General features: G+C 33.0%; 1 protein-coding gene and 1 non-coding gene across 2 annotated transcripts; both read left to right on the top strand.

Moving 5' to 3' along the window:
- Positions 1-15,814: 15,814 nt before the first annotated feature.
- Positions 15,815-15,920, top strand: LOC136221280 (small nucleolar RNA R71). Its single transcript, XR_010685054.1, has one exon. It is a non-coding gene; the product is annotated as a small nucleolar RNA R71 (small nucleolar RNA).
- Positions 15,921-24,709: 8,789 nt separating this feature from the next.
- LOC136217421 (cytochrome b5-like) lies at positions 24,710-25,855 on the top strand. Its single transcript, XM_066004016.1, has 3 exons — positions 24,710-24,995; positions 25,165-25,231; positions 25,312-25,855. Exons 1-3 carry the CDS (start codon positions 24,909-24,911, stop codon positions 25,575-25,577), a joined length of 420 nt encoding a protein of 139 aa, XP_065860088.1. The 5' UTR covers positions 24,710-24,908; the 3' UTR covers positions 25,578-25,855.
- The last annotated feature ends 351 nt before the right edge of the window (positions 25,856-26,206 follow it).

The raw sequence follows: 26,206 nt of genomic DNA, 5'->3' as shown, positions 1-26,206 counted from the left end.
TTGAGTATATTTGAGAAAGTTTTGATTAAATCCCTTTATAAAGGTATATATGTAGCTATGTTAAGTAAAGTTGGTTTTTATAGCTGATAGTTTCTTACTGAGATTTTTGTCTCACATTTTTAAATGTTTTAATGTTTTTAGGTGAGAAAGTACAGGATATAGAGAAGGTTACCGACCGTTTAAGCGAGGTTTGGAAGTTGGCTGCTTATTGTTATAATTATAGTTAGAACTTTGGTATTGCAATTGTAATATAATGATATTTGGTTAAATTGGAGACTCCTAAGTGTTGATTATGATCTTTCTATTTCACGCCTGATGCCGATTGAGGTCGTCTAGAGTCGGGTGTGACATTTGGCTAGTAACTTAGGGTTTTTCCTTCGTTTTTGATCCATTTTAGCTCCTATTTGGATTTTACCAAATATTTAAGTACCTTGCATCAAAGAAACATATTTGGACATAAAAGTACTCTAAATAGATATAATTAGCACGATTCCATGACAAAACTGACGTGAATATTTGTCACACCCGACCCTAAACGACCTCAATCGGCATCGGGCGTGAAATAGAAAGATCATAATCAATACTTAATACTCTCCAAATTTAGATCACAATCAATTAAATAGTAAAGTTCTAATAATAATTCTAACAATAAGCAACAACTTCTGATTCTCGCCTAATTGGTCGGTAACCTTCTCTCTATCTTGTACTTTCTCACCTAAAAACATTAAAACAATTAAAAACGTGAGACAAAAATCTCAGTAAAAAACTATCAGCTATAAAAATCAGCTTTACTTAACATAACTACATATATACCTTTAGAAAGGGATTTAATCAAAACGTTATAAAATATACTCAAAACTACAGTTCATGATATAGTCAAAGTAGTAAACCAAAAACCAAAAATATATAATCTTGTATCGATTCTTGAGTTCAAAACCGTATAAAATATGATAATCAAATAAGCGTTTTATCAAGCCAAATCGTAATTAATAAAACGTAAAACCTTATATCAAAATCAATCATAACGGAAAACATAATCCAAATGAACTTAAAATATTGTATCCATTCTCGAGTTTCTCCCCTTAAGTATCAATCCATAACCACATATATAATCGAGACGTCTCTTAACATTGCCTATCCCATATGGTCTTACCCAACACTTCGCTGCCATACCCAATAGGTCTTAAGACTGTGTACACAGGCCATGTCCCTCACTGAACATGGTCTTCAAATATAAAACCACCGATCCGGATAACTCTCGATGGATATAAAATCATAAAATCATAACGTGCTCAAATATCCTTTCACAATCAAATTCCAAACTATTTCATAACCATAAATCATTTGGATACAATTATCCCTTTTGTATCATAAAAATCATATTTGGACTTCAACCCAAAATAATAACAACAATAACCGCAACAGATTTCAAAATCCAAAAACAATTCGTAAGAAATCATCAAATTCATTTGTTCAATATAGATATACATTGCAACCAAAAACATATATGTATATATGTAAATCAACCAAATCAAGCCCTAAATCAACATAATCAAGTAAAATCTGAAATTCACATAGAAGCATAATCAATAGCTTCATTTGAACCGTAATTTCACAATAAAAAGCAAAATCAGGAAAAACCTCAATTTTACAAAATTCCTGCATAACCCTAAAATATCAATTTCTGAAACTTCTTTGATTATATATATATCTATATACATAAAACTCAAAATATAGTCGATAATTACTTACCTTGGCTACTAATTAAAGACCACAAATCCGTTCAATTCGCCTCTAAACTCTGTCTAAGACATTTTCCTCCAAACACTGCCGAAACTCAAAAACTCTTCGGCTAGGACTTAGATCTATACATAAGGATACTATGTTTCCAATTTCGAGTGATTCGGACGGTCAAAGAAACGGTAGAGAAACGGTCGAAGAACGATTTGATAAAAATATCAGACGAAAGAAACAGAAAATCAAAAAGAAAAAGAAAAAGAAAACATATCCCACCTCTTCACGTACATATATACCAAATCTGGTAAATATCCAGTTTGGTCATCCATCTTTATATAATCTTTTAAAAATTATTTTAAACTTTTAATTTACACATAAAACCATCGAATTAACTCAAAACTTTTCCTATAGCACCAAATAAAAATCATCCACCTAATAAATACAATATATATTACTATCAAGGTATAAATTCTAGAAATTTAGACACGGACGTGACAATTCTCCTCACCTTAAAAAATTTCGTCCTCGAAATTCACATTCTCTAATCTATCTTAATTTCCTTCTGAAACCATGATTCCTCATAATCATCATAAAGACCACAAATTGTAATGTTCCCTTCCATTAATTCAATGATTTATCCATATCCACATCACTGTAACCATTTTACATAACTCTTAGTAACTCTAAATTTCAACCTAATTAATTCCATCGTCATAATCCACAATAAAACTTCAAATATCAGTCCTATCTTCCTAACATATACCAAATCTCACTTTAATAAATTTAAATCACAATTGATTCCATCAATTGCATATATATCAAATATATTTCACCTATCTCCAAGTTCTATAGACTTCAAAAATATCACTTTTGAACCGTTAATATGTATGATCTTATATTTGTCTTAAACTTCACATAATTCCAATCAATAAACATCATACACCTATAATCATATTTCATCATAATAATACTTAAATCTATAATTTTTTTCACTCCAATAACTATTTATATTATAATCTTCAATCATTAGCATCAACATCATCATCACTCTTATAAGAGTCATTTCATAAACCTCAACATCAACATCACCAATATAAACCTCATTATGATGATACAATTTTCTATCAATAAGACTAATTTCCATAAAATTTTAATATCAATATCACTCTTATAATTCTCCAGTTAACTCCTTAAAATCAATTAAGGTAACCTGCTATTTTTTTTATAATCATCACTATATATACCATCAATCCAACCAAATAAACTTTAATCGTTTCTCCAAACGATATAATCAAGAAATATAGAGTACCTAAATTACGATAATCAATATTTTTTTTTCTTCCAAACTCCAAATAATATCTCTACACCCATAATAGTCAATAAATCTATAATATCATTCGATTTTCTTATTCGACCTATAAACTCTGAATTTGATCGTCATTATATAAACTTACACTATAATCACACAAACTTCAAATACTACAAAATTTCAATTATATGTTTATATATCCTCTTATATCATATTTATCTCTTAATTTCCTACCTCAAACCGTGCTTAAGATCAGCAAAATTTGTCCTCAAAATTCATATCTTAATTCTTTCCTCTCATATTTAATCATCAAATCATAAACTCTAATATATTCTCCCACTTTACTTCTCATTGATCACTAACATCAGTATCTCTCTAAACATCATTGATATAACTCTCAATAATTCTAAACCTCAGCCCAGTGAAGTTCACCAATAAAACAGTAATTTAAATTTCAGATCTCATTTATTCAACTTAAGATTCTATAATACATTAAATTCATGTTATAATCTCACAATCATTAATCAACTTCCAAAACCATTAAATAAAACCTCCATATTTTATCGTTTTCAATCCCATATCTATTATCTTCAATTGATCACTTTATCATTAAGAAGACCAACTTATCATGTAAACCAATAGCAGTGTCTCTCAAATAAAGAGAAAAAAAAATTGAAACAAAAACCGAATTCCGGTTGATAGCTAAAAAGACCAACAGATTTCGTTTCCAGCCTAACTTCTTCATACGGAGTCCGATTAAGGCGATTCAAAAACCCCTGGAAACGTAAGATAAAAATAAAGAACTTTCATTTAGGACTCTATGACAGATTCAGCTTCTATCTGGTCGTAAAATGCATCATAAGATTCATATACGAATCCGATTTTCCAGCAGTACCTATATAGACAATTCTCTAATATTTCTAGCTCAATGTTATGACTTACTCATAACCCATATCTCACCTAGAGATCAAATAATTTACTATTTTTCATACACCCAATATTTTACTAACCATCAAATCTCATGTCTACCCTTCATTAGCTAGCTACTCAATCCTCGAAAAATTTCAAATTATTTCTTAGCTTTCACCAAATATTCATATTTCTCAAATATCTATATTCCTCAATTACTATCGATTATGTCTTAGCTATCACCACATATCGATATTCCTCAATTACTATCAACTTTAGGTCCGAAGAATTTAACCTAGATCTCTGATACCAAACTGTCACACCCGACCCTAAACGACCTCAATCGGCATCGGGCGTGAAATAGAAAGATCATAATCAATACTTAATACTCTCCAAATTTAGATCACAATCAATTAAATAGTAAAGTTCTAATAATAATTCTAACAATAAGCAACAACTTCTGATTCTCGCCTAATTGGTCGGTAACCTTCTCTCTATCTTGTACTTTCTCACCTAAAAACATTAAAACAATTAAAAACGTGAGACAAAAATCTCAGTAAAAAACTATCAGCTATAAAAATCAGCTTTACTTAACATAACTACATATATACCTTTAGAAAGGGATTTAATCAAAACGTTATAAAATATACTCAAAACTACAGTTCATGATATAGTCAAAGTAGTAAACCAAAAACCAAAAATATATAATCTTGTATCGATTCTTGAGTTCAAAACCGTATAAAATATGATAATCAAATAAGCGTTTTATCAAGCCAAATCGTAATTAATAAAACGTAAAACCTTATATCAAAATCAATCATAACGGAAAACATAATCCAAATGAACTTAAAATATTGTATCCATTCTCGAGTTTCTCCCCTTAAGTATCAATCCATAACCACATATATAATCGAGACGTCTCTTAACATTGCCTATCCCATATGGTCTTACCCAACACTTCGCTGCCATACCTAATAGGTCTTAAGACTGTGTACACAGGCCATGTCCCTCACTGAACATGGTCTTCAAATATAAAACCACCGATCCGGATAACTCTCGATGGATATAAAATCATAAAATCATAACGTGCTCAAATATCCTTTCACAATCAAATTCCAAACTATTTCATAACCATAAATCATTTGGATACAATTATCCCTTTTGTATCATAAAAATCATATTTGGACTTCAACCCAAAATAATAACAACAATAACCGCAACAGATTTCAAAATCCAAAAACAATTCGTAAGAAATCATCAAATTCATTTGTTCAATATAGATATACATTGCAACCAAAAACATATATGTATATATGTAAATCAACCAAATCAAGCCTTAAATCAACATAATCAAGTAAAATCTGAAATTCACATAGAAGCATAATCAATAGCTTCATTTGAACCGTAATTTCACAATAAAAAGCAAAATCAGGAAAAACCTCAATTTTACAAAATTCTTACATAACCCTAAAATATCAATTTCTGAAACTTCTTTGATTATATATATATCTATATACATAAAACTCAAAATATAGTCGATAATTACTTACCTTGGCTACTAATTAAAGACCACAAATCCGTTCAATTCGCCTCTAAACTCTGTCTAAGACATTTTCCTCCAAACACTGCCGAAACTCAAAAACTCTTCGGCTAGGACTTAGATCTATACATAAGGATACTATGTTTCCAATTTCGAGTGATTCGGACGGTCAAAGAAACGGTAGAGAAACGGTCGAAGAACGATTTGATAAAAATATCAGACGAAAGAAACAGAAAACAAAAAGAAAAAGAAAAAGAAAACATATCCCACCTCTTCACCTCTTCACGTACATATATACCAAATCTGGTAAATATCCAGTTTGGTCATCCATCTTTATATAATCTTTTAAAAATTATTTTAAACTTTTAATTTACACATAAAACCATCGAATTAACTCAAAACTTTTCCTATAGCACCAAATAAAAATCATCCACCTAATAAATACAATATATATTACTATCAAGGTATAAATTCTAGAAATTTAGACACGAACGTGACAATATTAATGATATTTTAGGTATATTTTGGGCTTAACAAATCTCCACACTTAATCTTTTGCTAGTCCCGAGCAAAATTTCACTGAATTTATCCTTTAACTAATCTCTTTATAAAAATAAAACATATATCCTTGTATTCCTCTTTAAATTAGTTAAACCGAAAGATTAACTTTGCATGGCAAATTTATACGCAAAATATCAAACTAACTAGTAAAAAGGCGATACATCATTCGTCTTGTATTTCAATTTTAAAATTGAAGTATTCGGGACGATATAAGCACGCATGTTTTTGAGTCTTTCGTGTCAAGACATTTCAAAGCACAAAATTTCCTTTCCCAAACCTAAACTATTATATGAAAATATGAAATGAATAAGGATTTAGGTTTAATTTATTTGCTTAGTTACGCCCGTGATAAGGGTGGTCTCGACCGTAACTTTATTTTAATTGCTTTGTGTTCGCTTAAGAGGTACCGACCATGCCATGGGTGGACGCAATCGTTACTTTAAACTTTAAACACGTTTAATTTTTGCTTTAATTTTAACGTTCCTTTCATACCTCGATTGTGATAAGGGTGGTCGCAATCGTGGCCAAAAGTACCGTTTACTTAATTTTCTTCCCTTTTATACCTCGATTGTGATAAAGTTGGTCTCAATTGTCGCCAAAAGTTAAGAATATGACTACTTGATTTAATTAACACGAGTTATAAAATGAAAAATTTAAAATAGGAAAGAAAATAGCACATTCATCCTATATTGACTTAAAATTCAACATGTATTATGGCTAAAGTTTCCTTAAAAACTTCAATTGGTGTTAATGTAAGACGAAATCAAACCGAGCTAAAAATTGTTAGTTCAATTTAATGCCTATAAATCTAATTGAAAATTGAAAATAAGATTTATTGTATCATGAATTTGCATGATATAAAATAGAGATTAAAATAAAGAATTTTTTACTTAAATACATTTACTCGAGACGTTTTTTGATAAAATCGTTTCGGAGATTTGTACAAAAAAATGAAAAATATTGCCCGTATAGAAATATTATTTCTAACGATAATGATAACCTAAAAATAATCATAAGTTAAATATTTTAAGCATATGAAAATGTATAGTTTATAAAAATAATGTTTGCATTAAAAATATCATTTTTTTGAAAAATGTTGCATAAAACAAATGTTGCAATTTGTATATTACTTATAATGATCAACACGCATTTATATTAAAATAAATGACATTCATCCTCATTCGTTGCATTCATTCGTACTAAAAAAAACGATATATGAAATATCTCCTCCCACACTTAATTTGGACCATGTCTTCATTGGTGCAAAATGTGATAAAACACGAAAAATTGTACGAAATAAGATAGAAAAATATGAAAATAAATCATTCAACATAATATAATAAAATTGAAATTGTACCAAACTTAATAAGAATAAAAGCATTGTACCAAACTTAATAAAAACAACACAAAAAGATAAATGAGTTGAGAAAAGATAAGATAAAACATAGTCTTGCGAAGGTGAACCCGGTGGAGATGGTGTAGTCACGACGCCTTGACGACGGAAGAATGAAAATAACCGGCGTCGGGTTGACGTGTGCTCCCTCCTCAAACTATGGATGTTTGCATCCACCGCGGTAATCCTCGAACTAATTTCTCGATTGTCTTCAACAATATCATCCAACCGCAAATTCATTTGACGGTTATGGGCATTCACTTGGTTCAAAACTTGTTGCCAACCAACTTGTTCATCAACATTTGGCTCTTCTTCAACATGCTCTTGTGCTTATGCTTGTGTATTAACATGATCATCCTCCTCACCCTCTTCTTCTTCTTCCTCACCCTCTTCGGTACCAAAACCTTGGGAACTAGAAGCTCCGCCACCCGTGCGAGCAACAAGATGCTTAACACGTTCTTCATAGGATATAAACATGGGGGGACCAAGTTTATGCACTAAATTGGCTCGTTAAAGAGCCGAAACATCCAAAAGAGGTAAATTTCATAAGGGAGGTTTTGATAATACGCCAATTCACCACGTGCACCCAAAACAATTCCGGTAATTAAATTACCCATAGGCACTTGCCTATTATTAGAAGCGGCGACACGTTGCAAATTCTCAAATATCATGCCAATACTATCAATTTGAAGACCTTTAAAAATGCTATCAAGCACGAACAAATCATGACTTTGGACTTTTGAACTTTCTACCCGACCAAACAATGAGAAAGACAAAAATTTGTGAAAGTAGAAGATACAATTATCTCTAATTCATTTGCTCGAAGTATTTTTGGGATAGAAAACGTCTTGGTTTGTCAAAGAATTCCAAATGGTATGTGTATCAAAAGTTTTCGGTTTTTGATGAAAATTGCTAGTAGGAAAACCAAACATTTCACCCATTGCTTCATAATCAACCTCAAATCTAACCCCATTATTTCTAAAAGAAATAATTCCCTTTTTCTTATCATACTTGAGAGTGACCAAAAACTCAATAATAGATGCATCATCATGCGGAAACCTCATACTAGCAAATCTAGTCCATCCAAGAGCACTTAGAAATTCATTAATTCGATTGGAAAAAGATAGTGCATTTACCGTATCAAAGTGCAAGAACGACATATCGATGAATTCCATTTTACTTCCGTTGAAGTGAAGATAACATCGACCCTCCGCTTCGGACTCAATATCGAAGACGGCTCCATATTGAACACGAAGACGATTCGCCTCGGTTGCTTTGATCTTATGAGCGGCTCTCTTTTGTCTAGGCATGGTGTTTGAGTTTGAAAATGGTTTGAAAGTTGAGAGAATTTGAGAGATGAAAGAAATTTGAAAGGTTTTTGAGTGACAATATGTGTTTGAATGAAGGAAGAAGATGATGAATAGTTATGAATATATGGGGAAGAGTAAAAGATCTTTGTATTGGGAAGAGGATTGTGTGTTTAATTGGTGAAAATTGGAGGTGATGTAAGTTTGTGTAAGAGATAGGTATATATAGGTAGAAGAATAGGGGTTTTGAATTGGTGTAGGAATAGGAAAAGGTGCCAAAATCTGCCAAATCCCGTCCAGGATCACGCGTGTCGCGACCGAGATTCAGGAATCTCGGTCGTGATAGGAGGTCCGTAAGGAGATACAATTCTCCCGAAATTCTGTCCTTCGCTGTTGGTGTAGAGATTCTGAAATCCCTACCGAGATTCTTGACCTGGTGGCTGAAAAAACGCTTATTTCAACTCCGAATTAATTTATTCTTCTTGCAATTATGTCATATTAATGTAATTATTAATACCTGTAACTTAAAAACACAATTAAAACATTAAATGAATGGAAAACCAAAGGTTTTACCTTAATAAATAGTGAATTAATGAAACAATTAATGCTTATGTATTAATGTTATCAACATGAATGTACATTAAACATAAATGTTAAAATTAATACTCTCATTAATAATCAAAAATAGATATATACATGAACATAAAGAAACGTATAAACATGAATTAAACATATATACATTCAATCAACATAAATTCAAACATGAAAATTGATGAAAGAAAAACATATGTACAAGAATTCAAAAATAAACAAACCTATATACAATATGTACAATAAAACAAAATAAAATCAAATGGTATCCCGGTGAATTGGAACACGCATTGCATTAGCCCGATTGATCTTGGCTTGTACGAAGATCTAACTTTCTTCTGGAGAAAGAAATCGTGGGCCGACTCGAAAAACTCATTTGACAAGTTCCTCACTTTCTAGGAATTTATAGTCAAGGACAGGGAATGGTTCTTTATCAGTCCAGGGAACCGAAACACATCCTTTGGTTCCAAGGATAATTCCACAGATAATATTCCCGTATCCAACCTTTCTTTCCTTTGAACGTGATGCGACAACTAACCCCTCCATTAAGATCTTTGAGGAATTAACGGTGTTGTCTTGGAAAATGTCACCCAACACATATAAGTTTGTGTCTTGGACGACACTGCTACCGGTTCGTCCAAACAAACTGTGGCAAAGAAATTTGTGCAGGTACATCATGGAGTTAGAGTTTATAGACTTGCTGTAGGCGAGACTCAGATTGAATCGCCAAAAACCTGTCAGCATTCTCCAAATGTCCTGAGAAGTCATATCTCTTCCAGGATGGTATTGTGCAGTATCCCTTGGTGGGAAACCAAACCATGCATGAAGTTTTGGATATCCGAATGTATATGCTTCATCGTCACGACGATAACTCAGACGAACACGTCGCTTATTAACGAAGCGGACAGTACAGAGGAATTCTAATACCCAGTCTCCTATTATGGGAAACTTCATGAAAGCAAATTTAGACCATCCTAAATTTCTCAAATAGCGATCCATATCTTCGCTTATCCCGAGTTCATCATTCAAGAACTCGTCCATATACATCATCCCGCAGAACATTGCATATCTGAACCGATAATAAGATCTGCCTTCATCAGTATTGTAGATATGGAATGGTGCTCTATAGCGTTTTGAAATGTCAGTTCGCTTGGTGCGAGCAGATGCATTCTTCTTTGAATTTTTAAGAGAGGAAGTCATGTTTGGAGAATAATGTATGTTCTGTAACCTTTAGAAATGTGGTAAGAATTTCAGAATTCTGAAAGAGATGAAGTGAAATAGAAGAATTCCGATCCTTACTGAAATATATAGGTTAACAGAATGAAAAATTATGTCTGTTGAAAACGAAATGGTGTCAAATTGGTGCCTTTTGGGTTAAAATTGACAAAAATTTTCGAATTTGAGCAAAGAAATAGAGGAAGATGCAGAAAACAAAGGCGACAGGTCGTCATCATGCCCGTCTCGCGACCGAGATATTGGAATCTCGGTCGCGACACGCTTTACCCAACCTGGGTAAAGGCATGTCGAAACCCCTACCTCTCGTCACGACTGAGATTTTGGAATCTCGGTACGAGCAGGACCTTCACTAATCTAATACTTAAAAATCCCTACTGAGATTTCTGAAATTTCAATAAACACATAATAATTTTCTGAAAAACATTTTAAAACATGACTTTAATGAATTTTTATTGAATAAAACTTAGTTGTACACAAAACTAGAAATAAAAATAAACAAAAGTAAAATAAATTAAAACTAGTAAAAATTAAAATGATGAACAAAATACAAGAAAAACAAAATTAAAGATATGAAAACTAATTAATTTAATTTTCATAAAATTCGTCCACTGATTCAATTGCTTGAATTGGGGCGCCTTCGTAATAGATTTTGCATCGATTTCCGTTAACCTTAAATCGATCGCCTTTTGAATTTTCTAACTCTAAGGATCCATAATCGAATGTTTTAACAACTACGAACGGTCCATTCCATCTAGACTTAAGCTTACCTGGAAATAACCTTAATCGAGAATTAAAAAGTAACACTTTATCCCCAACATTAAAGTTTTTAACCTTAATTTTGGCATCATGCCATTTTTTCACTTTTTCTTTGTATACCCTTGCATTTTCGTAGGATAAATAGCGTAATTCATCCAACTCGTTCAAGTCGAATAAACGCTTCTTTCCCGCGCTTTGCAAATCATAATTAAGGGTTTTTATAGCCCAATATGCTTTATGTTCTAATTCTACTGGTAAATGACAAGCTTTTCCATACACAAGTCGGTAAGGTATCATTCCTATAGGTGTTTTAAATGCAGTACGGTATGCCCATAATGCATTGTTAAGTTTATGTGCCCAGTCTCTTCTAGAAGACGAAACTGTTTTCTCTAATATCCATTTGAGTTCTCTATTTGATATCTCCGCTTGACCATTCGTTTGAGGATGGTATGGCGTAGATATAAGGTGGTGTACTCCGTATTTTCTCATAAGTGACTCAAAACTTCTGCTTACGAAATGAGTACCTCCATCGCTTATCATGACTCTAGGGATTCCAAATCGACAAAATATTGCATCGAGAAACTTAATAACTACCTTAGAATCATTTGTCGGGGTTGAAATTGCTTCAACCCACTTTGAAACATAATCTACGGCTACTAATATATAAGTTTTGCCAAAAGAAGGAGGAAAAAGGCCCATGAAATCAATTCCCCACACGTCGAAGACTTCAACTTCCAACATGTTCGTGAGAGGCATCTCATCTTTCCTTCCTAAATTCCCGATTCTTTGACATTTATCACATCGAATAACAAACGAACGAACGTCTTTAAACAATGTAGGCCAAAAGAATCCACATTCTAATATCCTATCTACTGTTTTACTTACGCCGTTATGACCTCCATAAGAGCTTGAATGGCATTCTAACATTATAGAGTCATATTCATACTCACTAACGCATCTCATAAGCATACCATCGCCACATGTTTTGAACAAGAACGGATCTTCCCAAAAATATTTTTTTATATCTGAAAAGAATTTCTTCCTTTGCTGGGAGTTTAATCCTTCTGGAACAATGTGAGCTGCAAGATAATTAGCTATATCCGCATACCATGGTGCTGTGACACTTTTTACTTGCATGAGATATTCATCGGGGAAATCATCTCGTATGCCGACGTTTCACCGATATGACTGTTTTCATCTTCAAGTCTTGATAGATGATCGACGACAAGGTTCTCGGCTCCCTTTTTATCTTTAATTTCTATGTCAAATTCTTGTAATAAAAAGACCCATCTAATAAGACGCGGTTTTGCATCTTTTTTAGCAAATAAATACCTTAAAGCTGCGTGATCGGTATAAATGATGATTTTAGATCCTAACAGGTACAACCTAAACTTATCACATGCAAAAACTACCACTAGCATTTCTTTTTCGGTTGTTGTGTAATTTAACTGTGCACCAGACAATGTGTGACTCACATAATATATGACGTGAAGTTTCTTGTCCTTCCTTTGACCTAATACACATCCTATGGCTAAGTCGCTTGCATCACACATAATCTCGAAAGGTAAATCCCAATCGGGTTTAGCAATTATGGGTGCAGTGACTAAGGCGGTTTTCAATGTATTAAAGGCTTGTAAACAATCCTCATTAAAATCAAAGGTTGAATCCTTAATAAGCAAATTAGTAAGTGGTTTGGAAATTACAGAAAAGTTCTTTATAAACCTTCTGTAAAAACCTCCATGTCCTAAAAATGACCTTACTCCCTTAACAATACTTGGTGGGGGTAATTTCTCTATAACTGAAGTTTTTGCTCTATCCACTTCTAATCCTTTTTCAGATATTTTATGTCCAAAAACTATTCCTTCGTCTACCATGAAATGACATTTTTCCCAATTTAATACTAAGTTAGTTTCTTCACATCTAGACAATACTTTATCTAAGTTTTATAAACATGCATCAAAAGAATCTCCATAAACTGAAAAATCATCCATAAAAACTTCCATGATATCTTCAATGAAATCGTTAAATATTGCAGTCATACAACGTTGAAACGCTGCGGGTGCATTACATAGACCAAATGGTATTCTCCTATAAGCAAAGGTTCCATAAGGACATGTGAAGGTTGTTTTATCTTGGTCATCCGGGTAAATGTAAATTTGAAAGAATCCAGAATAACCGTCTAGGAAACAATAAAACACATGACCGGCTATCCTTTCGATCATTTGGTCAATGAAAGGTAGAGGAAAATGATCTTTCCTAGTTGCCTTGTTTAGGTTCCTATAGTCTATACAAACCTTACAACCTGTGGTGGTTCACGTAGGTATTAATTCACCTTCGTCATTCCTTACTACAGTTATGCCTCCCTTTTTAGGTACACAATGGATCAGACTAACCCATTCACTATCCGAGATCGGATATATGATTCCATTGTCTAGAAGTTTAGTAATCTCATTTTTTACTACTTTCTTCATGTTCAGATTTAGGCGTCTTTGCCTATCCGCTTTAGGTGGCTTACCTTCTTCTAAGTGAATTCTGGGCATTAAAATACTAGGATTAATTCATTTTAAGTCTGAAATTTGCCATCCCATACTACCTATCCTATTTCTAACAATTTCTTTCAATTTCTCTTCTTGTTCTTTAGTCAATTTGTTAGAGATAATTATAGGAAGAGTATCACCTTCGCATAGCAAAGCGTACCTCAAATGGTTTGGTAACTCTTTAAGTTCTAACTTAGGGGGTTCTATAACTGAAGGCGGGACTGGTCCATCTTCTCGAATCAAAGGCTCTGGAACCTTATCTTCTAATTCTTCTCCCTCTATGGGTTCTATTACTTTTTCTCTTTGAATAACATCATTGACACACTCTTCGACCAATTCAAGTTTCATACAAACTAACTCTTCCATAGGGTATTTCATTGCTTTGTTCATATTAAACTCAATCTTATCTTCACCTATTCTCAAAACTACTTTTCCTTCCGATACATCGACTAATGCACGTCCCGTATTCATAAACGGTCTACCAAAAATTAGCGGACAATTAACGTCATATGCAAAGTCTAGTATAACAAAGTCGGTAGGAAAAATGAATTTATCGACCTTAACTAAAACGTCCTCAACTATACCATATGGTTTCTTAGTTGTTTGATCCGCTAGTTGCAAAACCATATTAGTACGCTTGATATCTTCTTCTAAACCTAACTTTTTGAAAATAGATAATGGCATTAAGTTAATGCTCGCACCTAAGTCACAAAGACAACTTGGGAATTCAATGTCTCCCAATTTACACGGGATGGTGAACCATCCAGGATCTTTGAGCTTAGTCAGCAAATTACTTGACACTATTGAACTACAATCTTCTATTAACGATATGGATGAAATTCCTTCCCAACTGATTTTCTTAGAAATAAAATCTTTTAAAAATTTACGATAGTTAGGAATTTGTGTTATCGCATCCATAAATGTCAAATTTATATGCAAATTTTTAAGTTTATCAAAAAATGTTAAAAGTTGTTTATCATAGTCCTTATTTCGGACTTATGTGGAAAAGGTGGTTTTGGTACAAATGGTTTTGTACTAGCATCTATGGGCGAACTCTTTGAATTTACATTCTCTTCTGAGGATTTCGTCGTCAAATCACTTCCCTGCAAAATGTTAGTAGAATCTTCGGGCATTTCCGGACCTAAATAATATTTACCCGAACGAATAGTGATAGCCTTTACATGCTCTTTAGGATTTTCTTCCGTATGGCTGGGAAGACTTCCCTCTTTTTGGGATAGAATTGATTTAGCAATTTGTCCTATTTAAACCTCCAAATTATGGATGCTAGACGAGTGGTTTTTAATTAATTGATCGAATTTATTCTCAATTCGTTTAAAACCATCATCGTGGCTGTTTACTTTACCACCGATAGCATCTATGAATTTTTCGATTTTAGAAGATAATGCGCCAATCGTGTCTCTTGATTGATTTTGATAATTATTAGATCGACTTTGATTGGCACCGGCATTATTATTCTTTTTCTAACTAAAGTTAGGATTATTCCTCCATCCGAGATTATAAGTATTAGAATAAGGATTATTAGTTTGATTTTGTCATTGGACAAAGTTTACCTGTTCAACCTCATCCATACCATCGTAATCCAAGTCCGTTTGGATTGGGTTACCATTAGTGTCACACGGTGCCATAAACCTGTCAATTTTGTGCGATAACACAGAAAATTGGGCTTGTAACATCACGATCGGATCGAGATTAACTATACCTTTAATTGGTGATGTAGTTGAGGATGATGGTTTCGCCACTGGTGTGTGTCCACGTTCAGCAGGCCACATACTACTCTTGATTGCCATTTCCTCTAAAAGTTCTTTCGCTTGGGCGGATGTCTTCTTCATAAATAACTCTCCCGACATAGCGCCTAATGAACCTCTGGTTGTAGGATTAAGTCCGTTATAGAATGTTTGCATCAAAAGTTCATCGGGCAAGTGGTGATGTGGGCATAAACGTTGAAGTTCCTTGAAACGTTCCCATGCTTCATAAAGGGTTTCATTATCATGTTGTGTGAAGGATGTTAATTTTTTTATAACTTTTGCGGTTTTTGCTAAAGGGAAAAATTTGGATAAAAATGCTGGGGCTAATTGGTCCTTAGTTCCAAATGTCGCGGCTGGCATTGAAGTTAACCAAACTTTGGCCATGTCCTTCAAACTGAAAGGAAATAGGCGAAGTTTAATTGCTTCGGCAGGCACGTCATTTATTTTGAAAGTGTCGCAAATTTCTATGAAACTTGTCAAATGAGTATTTGGGTTTTCATTAGGTAGTCCATAAAACGTTACATTGTTTTGCAACATATTAAGCAAAGCTGGCTTAATTTCAAATTGACGTGCGTTTATCTGGGGTCTAACTATACTGTTTGTAACACCGGCCACTCCCGGCCTAGCGTAATCCATAAGTGTGGGTCGGATTGCCATGGTTTGTGGCGGTGATTTTTGTTTCTCTTTGTTTTTCTTTTTGTTTCTTTTTACAGTTCGTTCAATTTCTGGATCGAGTAATTCCGGTTGAATGCCTGAACTTCGAGTACTGCGCATGAACTTGAAATTTTTGCACGAACTGAAAGTACCTTCAAAAAAATTGAAAAATAAAATTGTAAGTAAATTTAAATAAATAAAATATAAAAAATAATATAAGTATGTACAAACCTAGATTCGAAATAAAACATGAAAAATCTAAATTTTTGTAAAAAAATTTGGCGTTCCCCGGCAACGGCGTCAAAAACTTATTGAGCGATTTCCGCAAGTGCACGGTTTCGCTTGTAGTAATAAAAAGATATCGATCCCACAGGGAACGTTTTTTCACAAAAACTTATTTTAATACAGTTTAGACTACGTCTTTAGGTTTATATTATAGAAAATCGTTTAATTGAATCAGATTGAATTGAATTGAATTAATCAGAATCAGATGAGAAATTTATGTTAGAAATTTAGAAAACAATTCTGTCTCGATATTTGATTACGAGACAGAAACTTTAGCGTTTAAAATAAGGAAAGTGTAAAACTTATTCGCATTAAGCAAAGAAAACAACTTTAACTTTGGAAAGATTATGGGCATGTAATAAATCGTTAATTTTTTCAATTAATAGGCTTTGAACCGTAGAAATCTCTCTAGATCGGAGTAGATTTCTACTTTAATCAAATTAGCGTTTATTTCCGATAAGCCGTCCTAACGATCATATCTTCCGTAAACACTAATCCTTTCAAGTGTTCAACTAAGTTTCCTTGTAATTATATGAAATTTAATACGTTTTAATGAAAACACCAGAACCTTACTTCGAAGGTAACATCAAAGTAACAACAGAAATATTTATTGAATTACGTAAACGTTTTATTATAGAATTGTGAATCTTCACAAGTTAACAGAGAAAAATAAACATGGATAGCATTCTAACTAATTTGAGTTCCGGGTTGTCAATCCTTTTCTCAAACTTCGTGGAGTTTGTCAGACTCTAGGGCGCTTCAGCCGTTAGTTCTTCTTGTTGAATCTTCGGAATAGAGATGGTTCGTTCTACAACCAGAATGAGAACTTGTCTTCGAACAATTCTTAATCTAAACTTAATCGCTACTGTGTTTGTAATAATCTAAGAACAATCTTGTGTACAGCAAGTTTGCTTTACAGAATCGAAATCTAACTCTGAATCACTTCTGAATCAGAATTTCTACATAAATTCTGCTCTCTAAAACTTAATTAATCTCCTCTTTTAACTCTGAACTCAACTCTCTATTTATAGATGTTGAAGAGTCGTGTTTGAAGGGTCGTGTCCGCTGTGAAGAGACGTTTCTATCCACCCGAACAGACATGTTTCTTGGAATTTCGACATGTGAAATCAGTGCTAGATTGGCTGCTGGTCGTACCGAGATTCTAAAATCTCAGTCGCGACCTGGGGAGGAGTTTTTTCCTCAGAACGAACTTCGACTTCATGCCATAATTTAGCATGTCGCGACCAAGATATGGGAATCTCGGTCGCGACACGGGTTGTTTCTCCCGGTCTCGCCTCGTTCCTGTCTCCTTGTATCGGTGCGCTGATTTTCTCGTACTTTTGGCTCATAACTTAGGGTTTTTACTTCATTTTTGATCCGTTTTAGCTCCTATTTGGATTTGACCAAATATTTAAGTACCTTGCATCAAAGAAACATATTCGGACGTAAGAGTACTCTAAATAGATATAATTAACACGATTCCATGACAAAACTGATGTGAATATTAATGATATTTTAGGTATATTTTGGGCTTAACATCGTGAGTAGGCAAATTGCCGAGATAGGCATGCCAGGCCACCAACGAATGTGCAGGAGGAATGCACGGATCTCGAAGGAAACGACACCATTGCTGCTGATCAACCGGATCGCTAAGCCAAGCATACAACAATTTAACAATAAGAACCCCACTTATAGCAGGCTTCCACACGCATTTATCATCCGCGTCCTTTCCACGCTTAATGCGCCGAACCCTGCCCTCAACGTTTGAAGGAAGCGTAGGCAGGTTATTCCAACTATCTCCATCCAGATAATTTTCAACCGAATCCGAACAAGAACGTTGCTGTCGAGCTGTTAACCCAACCTGAGCAGACAGTGAGGGACACATCCATCCCCCGTTCCAAAAGTTTAGGCCCGAGCTCTGACCAATCCACCAGAGACAATGTTACGAAATTTCCATATAAATGCCCTTAACCGAGGCCCAAACAGACGAGTTCAAAACCAAATGACGCGGCTGTCCCACTTTGTTTAAGAATCAGGTTCTCAGCAAGTTAAAACAAAGCGAGCTGTCCTAAATTAAGCCCCAAGCCATCTTCCCAGTCAGAGCTTTGTTTAAAAGAAACAAATCCTTGATGCCAAGCCCTCCATCTTTGAGATTTTGACAACAGACTTTCCAAGGAACCGTTACTAGCTTCCTACAGTGAATTGAACCGGACCATACAAAATTCCGCATAGTTTTAGTCATACGGCGGAGCAACGCAGTAGGCCACTTGTAAATAATAAAAGAATGAATAAAGCTCCTAGTGATAACAGAATTTACCAAGGCAACTCTACCAGCCATTGATAAACAATTGCCTTTCCATTTGGTAAAATGGGCAAGGACCCTGTCCATCAAACAATTTAAATGTGAAGTTTTTGGCCGGCCAAAAAATAATGGGACATCAAATCAAAAAATATTCGATTGTAATTAAAATTTTAGTTGTCTTAAATAGTAATAAAGGTTCACTAATTAATGTAAATAAATTTAGAAGTCAAGTATTATTAATTAGTAAAGAATTTAAATGGTAACCTAAAAAAAAATTAAATGGTAGCGGTTTGGGATTCAAATTTTCTTCCAATCATTTTTTGCCCCTTCATTGGAGAACTTATTGACATTTGAACTGGTGAGGGAGAATAATGTGCATCTTTCATATTGAGTGAACTTTATCAACGTACGAACTGATGTGGGAGTTCTAGAGGAAAATATATAATGAACATAAATGTCTTTTGATATTCTATTATTGTACACATATAAATTCTTAAACACTATTAAATTAGTGAAACCTTTTCAGTTTTCATCTGATAGAATTTATATGTAAACTTTTCAATTTCCAACATAGAAAATAGAATAAAAAATAATTATAAATAGATTTATAATTTTTTCTTTAATTTTCTACACATCACGATTAATGTTAATCCTTGAAAAAGAATCTTTGCTTTTAGTTGTACAAAGTCAAGGTTCTGCTTCAAAAATTAAGACATAGGACATTCTCTATGTCGTCCAACTAAGAGCACCAAATCTTCATAAAAATGTTCTGTATAAACAGAAAAAATGCAGCCATATAATTATAGTAGCATAGCAAGTGAACTAAAACGGAAACATAGAAAATGGCCTAACGATAACAGAGCCATTGGTTGAGGCTTTTGAGAAATATAACAATATAGAGCCATTAGATAGTAAATAATAGAAAAAAACTTATCAAAGGGAGTAGATTCGAGTTAGATGAGTGGTTGTCATCGATTGAGAGATGAGGGGAAAAAGTCCTAACATCTTCAATATGTTGTCGAACAACAGTAGAGTGATCAAACTGAATAGGAAAGGGGATGAACGTAAGAAAGTTCAGAAAAATTAAGAGAGCGAGCAAACTTAACTTAACTGAGAGCTAGATTATCTAAATTTTAGATTTTAGATAATTTGAAATTGAAACTGAATAGAAACAAAGACAAATTGAGATAAGGTAGAACTTCACCGATATATTGATCTGTGAGGAAGGAGGGGTAGTGACTGAACTGAACCAATGAATAAATGAATAGATATCTATGGAAAACCCCAAAACAAGGGAAAGTGGTTAGAGTTGATATCTAACACGAAATAGAGTGCTTTGGAAGATTTAGTAATTAAAATTTGCTTTAATCCACATAATAACACATCAACAAGTTGCTCCCTACTTCTGCCACGTCAGCTAATACATTTATAATTTTTTGATAATTGACTTTTTGTTTCCACATTTTATATATATAATAGATAGTATAGATGTATAAAGTTCGGATTTTTCTAGTAAAAACTCAACCAATTTGTCAAAAAAAATTGTGAGGTCATTGCGACTCTAAAGGGGTGTTTGATTTACTCTATTTCCCTCTCTTGTTTGCCTTTTTATATTAAAAATGAGATTTTAAGTATTTGGTTAGGGAACTACTGTTTGTTTTTTTTTATATATGAAAAATAGTTTTTTCCAACAGTAGGGAAGCCATGCTTTTTCAACTGCAAACATGAAAGAACAAACTGTAACAACAAACAACATATAAACTAAATGAGTCCTAAATCACTTTTATATTTATTTGAGTAAGTTTATGCGTCTAAGACAATGTTACTACTCTATGAAATATAAAAGTTTCTCTAGAATTTCATATTTTAATAAATTTAACAATATGTTATGTAAATGCTAAAGACACAATACATTTAATATCAAGAGAAATTAAAAAGAAAATTGTGATTTCATCAATTTGAAAATAAAAATATATGATATGTTTTTTTATTAAAGACATGCCAAATCAAATTAATAAAAATTAATATTTTATTATACCACATTATCAAAATCAACATGTCGATGTTCACATAATGGAAATCAACATTTTATTGTCAAAAGCTTTCCGAAGCAGTGTTTAACGTTTCACTTCAAACATCATAAAATATAGTGTTTAGGTAGGTTTACAACAACTGTTTTTAGATTTTTTTTGATAGAAACAATAACGTTTTAGAACTTTTCACGAAAAACTCATTTTTTTAGCTTTTCGTAAACAGTTGTTTGTATTTATTTGACGTTGACAAAATTATATTTCTTTTTTTCACAAGACATATTTTTTCTTTAACATTATTTCTATCTCAATAATATTATTGCCAAAAGGATAAAGTTTTACTCCATTCAATAAATAATTATTTTTAATAATGAAATTTTTTATTAATTTGTGTGCTGCAATTTTTTTATTTTTATAATTTATTTGTTGATTAATTCAAAACATGTTCATATTAAACATTTTACATACTAACAGAAACAATTAATAACAATTTTACCAAACACTTTAATCAGCTAATAACAATAGCAAACTATTGAATATGGATGCCTTAAATGAACAACCTTTATTTTATTAAATTGGAAATAAAAATTTACAAGAAGATACTTTTTTTTTTATGTCTTCGCACTTTTGCTCACTCACACGCTTTGCTCTCTTTCTCACTCACTTATGACTCTTTTGGTCACTATTTGAGCTTTTATTTTTGCACACATAAAGGAGATCTTAAGTACCCTATTTATAGCATGTTAAATTGCTTTGGACCAAAAATTAAGTAGGTGAGGGAACAAAAAATCAACCAAAGAAGACTTAAAAATATCTAGATATTAAAGTAGATTAATCTAGAAATGAATTTTATATAGTTTTCTTGAAATTAATCTACTCACCCTTTTTTCAAAAGTAGGTGATATATAAAAATTAATACTTTCCCTCAGCATAAACTTTTAGTACCTCGTACTTGCTTGTTATTCCAAGTTGCTTTCTAAACTGTTCTAATTTTGCACTATTTAGTCATTTCGTAAAGATGTCAGCAACTTGATCATTAGTATTCACATACTGCATCTTGATGTCTCCACTTAAGACATTCTCTCGTACGAAGTGATAATGCATCTCCACGTATTTAGTTCTCGCATGGAACATTGAATTCTCAGTCAAGTGTAAATTTGGCTGATTATCACAATATAACTGTACCGAGTAACCGACTGGCTGATGAAGATCCTTCATAAGTTGTATCAGTCAGGTACATTCTTGGGATGTGGTAGTTGTTGCCCTGTGCTCTGCTTCGGTACTTGATAAGGAGACCATAGGTTGTCTTTTGCTGCACCAAGTACAGATCATGTGCCAACTAGTTGTCTATACATGGTAGCATCTTCCAACTCTTTTCCTTCAGCGGAACATAACTTTATGTGTACTTTTACTAGAGTTGTAATAGGCTTGAATTCGAGCATCTTAAACTTCTCCAATAGATCCTTAACATACTTGTGCTGAGACAGAAAGAGTCCTTCCTTCGTGTGTTCAACTTCAAGACCAAGAAAATGATTTAACACTCTTAAGGATTTCATTTGGAAATGTACTGATAAGTTGCTCTAACTTGATTGATCTCAGAAACATCATCACTTGTGATGATAAAATCATCAACATAAACTAATACTATAACCAACTTCTCACCTTGGACCTTCACGAACAAACTAGAATCACTTGGTGCCACATGTAAGCACTTTGAATCAGGAACTCCGATATCTTCCTGTACCATCCTATTGGTGCTTGCTTCCATCCATACAACGCTTTCTTCAACTTGTATACATAGTTTGGTTGAGCCTTGCTCTCAAATCCTTGAAATTGGTCCATGTATATTTCTCGATCCAATTTGTCATGTAAGAAAGCATTCTTCATATCCACTTGCTAAAGCTTCCAATCTTTACTAGCTGCAAGTGTTAGTCGAACACGTATTGTGGTGATCTTCGCAATTGGACTAAATGGCTCATCATAGTCCATGCCATATTTTTGTAAGAATACTCGAGCCACCAATCGAGCTTTATATCTTTCGATTGATCCATCAGGATGCTACTTTACTTTATAAACTCATTTACATGAAATTGGCTTCACATCCCAAGTCCCATTTTGCTTCAAGACATCTACTTCTTCATGCATAACCTTTCTCCACTCCTTGCTTGAGGATGCTTCATATGTTGTGGGTTCCTTTTCAACTTCTTCGATCAATGTTGCATTTGCATACTTAGGACTTGGTCTTCATTTCCATGTTGATCTCCGTACCGATGATTGTTGTTTTATCATCGTGAATGATCTCCTCTAGCTAACTTAGTCGTCATTCTTTAGGTGTTTGATGATGTACTCTTGTGCACTATGGAAAATTGAGTCTTTTTAGATGACTTAAGTGAACAACATTTATTTTAGGGATAATGTACCAAAATAGGCCTATGGTTTTTGGTGAAGTATCAATTTAGGCTCCACGTATAAATAACATCAATATAGGCTTAACGTTTGAAAAAGGGTATCAATTTAGGCCTCGAGAACGGATTGGACACGTTATTCTTAGTACTCCGTTAAGTTTTGATTTCTCCCTCCACGTACAATTGACAGAACTTAACGGAGTAATATCAACGGCGTGTCTCGTTCCGTTATCGAGACCTAAATTGGTACCATTTTTTAAACGTTAGCCGATATTGGTGCTATTTTGTACGTGAAGCCTAAATTGATACTTCCCTAAAAACCATAGGTCTATTTTGGTACCTTATCCCTTTATATTATTAAATATACCACTTGTTGAATATGGATGACTTAAATGAACAACCTTTATTTTATTAAATTGGAAATAAAAATTTACAAGAACAACAGACACTTTTTGTTATGTTGTTGGATTTTTGCTCACTCACACACTTTGCTCTCTTTCTCATTCACTTATGACTATTTTGCTCACTACTTGAGCTTTTTATTTTTGCACACATAAATGAGATCCTAAGCACCATATTTATAGTGTGTTAATTGCTTTTGGATGACAAATTAAGTAGGCGAATGAAACAAAAAAATCAAACAAAAAAAACTTAAAAATATCTAGATATTATAGCAGATTAATCTAGAAATGAATTTTGTATCTAGAAATTAATCTACTCACTCAATTTTTCAAAAGTTGGCGATCTATAAAAATTAAAATAAAAAAACTAATTATAATAATGAACAACTAACAGCAACAGAAACAACGACGGCTAGTTGAACCAAACAACGACGGTTAGAACCAAATAAAACCTATTAGCTAATACTTGTTTTATGTTCCAACTAGTTTGATGGTGAGAAGATGTATTAAATATTCTTAATTTACTTTTATTAAAAAAATAGTATATTCTTAATTTACTTAAAACCTCCTATATGAGACAATCTTAGGTAGAGATCTCGTAGAGTTGAAATCCTCTAGAGTTGGTGGAATTATATGCATCTCAACTATAAATTACAAAATGAATGGATGAGATTTGATTGATCAATTAATGACTAATTAAATATTAAAATTTATCAATTAAATCTCATCCATTAATGTTGCAATTAATGGTTGAGATTACAACTCCACCAACTCTAGAGGCTTTTCAGCTCTAGAGAATCCCTACGCGGCAATCTTATATGTTTTAGGGTAAACTAGACTGTTATTTAGATATAGGTAGTATATATATATATATATATATATATATTTTTTTTTTTTTGAGCAAGGATATAGGTAGTATTTAAAATAGTATAAAAGTAGAATTCACCTTCAATAAATTTTAGTAGTAATTTATTTGTCTTTTATTATGGAAGGAAGGAAGGATAATTTTGTTTCTAACTTTGAAAAGCTTACCTAAGTGGTTGAATTGAAGGGCGATAATATCCTCTCTTCATCTATATCTCCATACCTCTCAATTTTTCATTGATACAATCTAATTAACTTCCAAATCTCACTTGTTTGTCTTCTTTATTCAATTATAATTGATTTGGTTGAATTGCAGAAGTGAGATATGGCTTCAGAATCCAAAATCTTTCACTTCGATGAAGTTTTAAAGCACAAGGATCGGGAGGATTGTTGGCTTCTAATTCATAATAAGGTCAGTTCTCACTTCAACTCCTTTCCCTTTTTGGGCCTTTTCCTTGATTTAGTTCTCCGTGCACATCTGTTTTGTATTTAGTTACTTGTGGTCAAGTTTTAGAGCAAACAGATCCAGATCTGCAGAATTGTGTGAATTAGATGTCAATAATTAGGGGATTCTGAATCAGGTGTTTGATGTGACCGATTTTCTGGAGGAACATCCAGGAGGAGATGAAGTCATACTGGCAGCTACAGGTAATTAAGATCTGTAAGTTAAGATGAAGAAGTGGATTGAATGATATGTAAATGAAATGAAAACGTATATGCAATTGCAGAGAAAGATGCAACAGATGATTATGAAGATATTGGGCATAGTGAATCAGCGAGAGAGATGATGAACAAGTATTATATTGGGGATATTGATGTGAAGAGTGTTCCATCTGATTCTGGAAAGAAGTTTCGTGGTCCTCTGCCTGTGCCTGTGCCCGCGCCTGTGCCTAAACAAAACTCAACCACTTCATTCGTAGTTAAGTTGTTGCAATTCTTGTTACCTCTTCTAATCCTGGCTCTAGCTCTAGCTTTTGCATTTAAAAAGGATTAATTACTCTCTTCACTTCTAGGAATGGCATGAATTAGATGGAAACATGATTCCATTAAGAAATTTAGCAAGTTAATAGAACGTAACGTAATCAATATGATATTGTTATTGTTTGTTTTGTTTTACAGTGTTATTTGATTATTGGGTTCCACAGACAGCTTTTAGCTAAATAATCTTCCAATTAAATTAGAACTGGAAGAGGAGATATTGTTACTGTTTGTTTGTTCAACAAGGGGAATGTAATCCTAAAGTTTTATATATTTGATAAATAATTTATAACAGTATTTAAAATTATAGAAAATATTTAACACTATATGTATAATCAAATATATATTTGATCCGCACTTTCTAAAAGTTCATGTGCTTATTTGATTACTAAAGTGAGCTAGATACTTGTCTTATGCTAGCGTTAAAAAGCTTCAGGTTTATTGTACTTACTGTGTTTTTTTTTTTTTTTAACAATTGGACTTCTGTACTTGTTCTTCTTGTTGCTGTGTTTAAGGTAGTAGATGTTGAAATGTAGCTAGTTTTTGTGCAAAAAAAACGATTTCAAGTAAAAAAAAAAAAGGTTATTTCTGATATAATGCTCATTGAACTGGAAGTGTGTACAGTATTGAAATTTCATCAATCAA

The sequence above is a fragment of the Euphorbia lathyris genome, chromosome 2, assembly GCF_963576675.1.
Source record: "Euphorbia lathyris chromosome 2, ddEupLath1.1, whole genome shotgun sequence".
NCBI lineage: Eukaryota > Viridiplantae > Streptophyta > Magnoliopsida > Malpighiales > Euphorbiaceae > Euphorbia > Euphorbia lathyris.
This window is presented reverse-complemented; position numbering and strand designations above follow the sequence as displayed.

Coding starts and splice junctions, on each gene's coding strand:
- LOC136217421 (XM_066004016.1), top strand. CDS start 24,909: ATGGCTTCAGAATCCAAAATCTTTCACTTCGATGAAGTTTTAAAGCAC. Junction 24,996..25,164: donor GGCTTCTAATTCATAATAAG/GTCAGTTCTCAC, acceptor ATTCTGAATCAG/GTGTTTGATGTGACCGATTT. Junction 25,232..25,311: donor AGTCATACTGGCAGCTACAG/GTAATTAAGATC, acceptor ATGCAATTGCAG/AGAAAGATGCAACAGATGAT.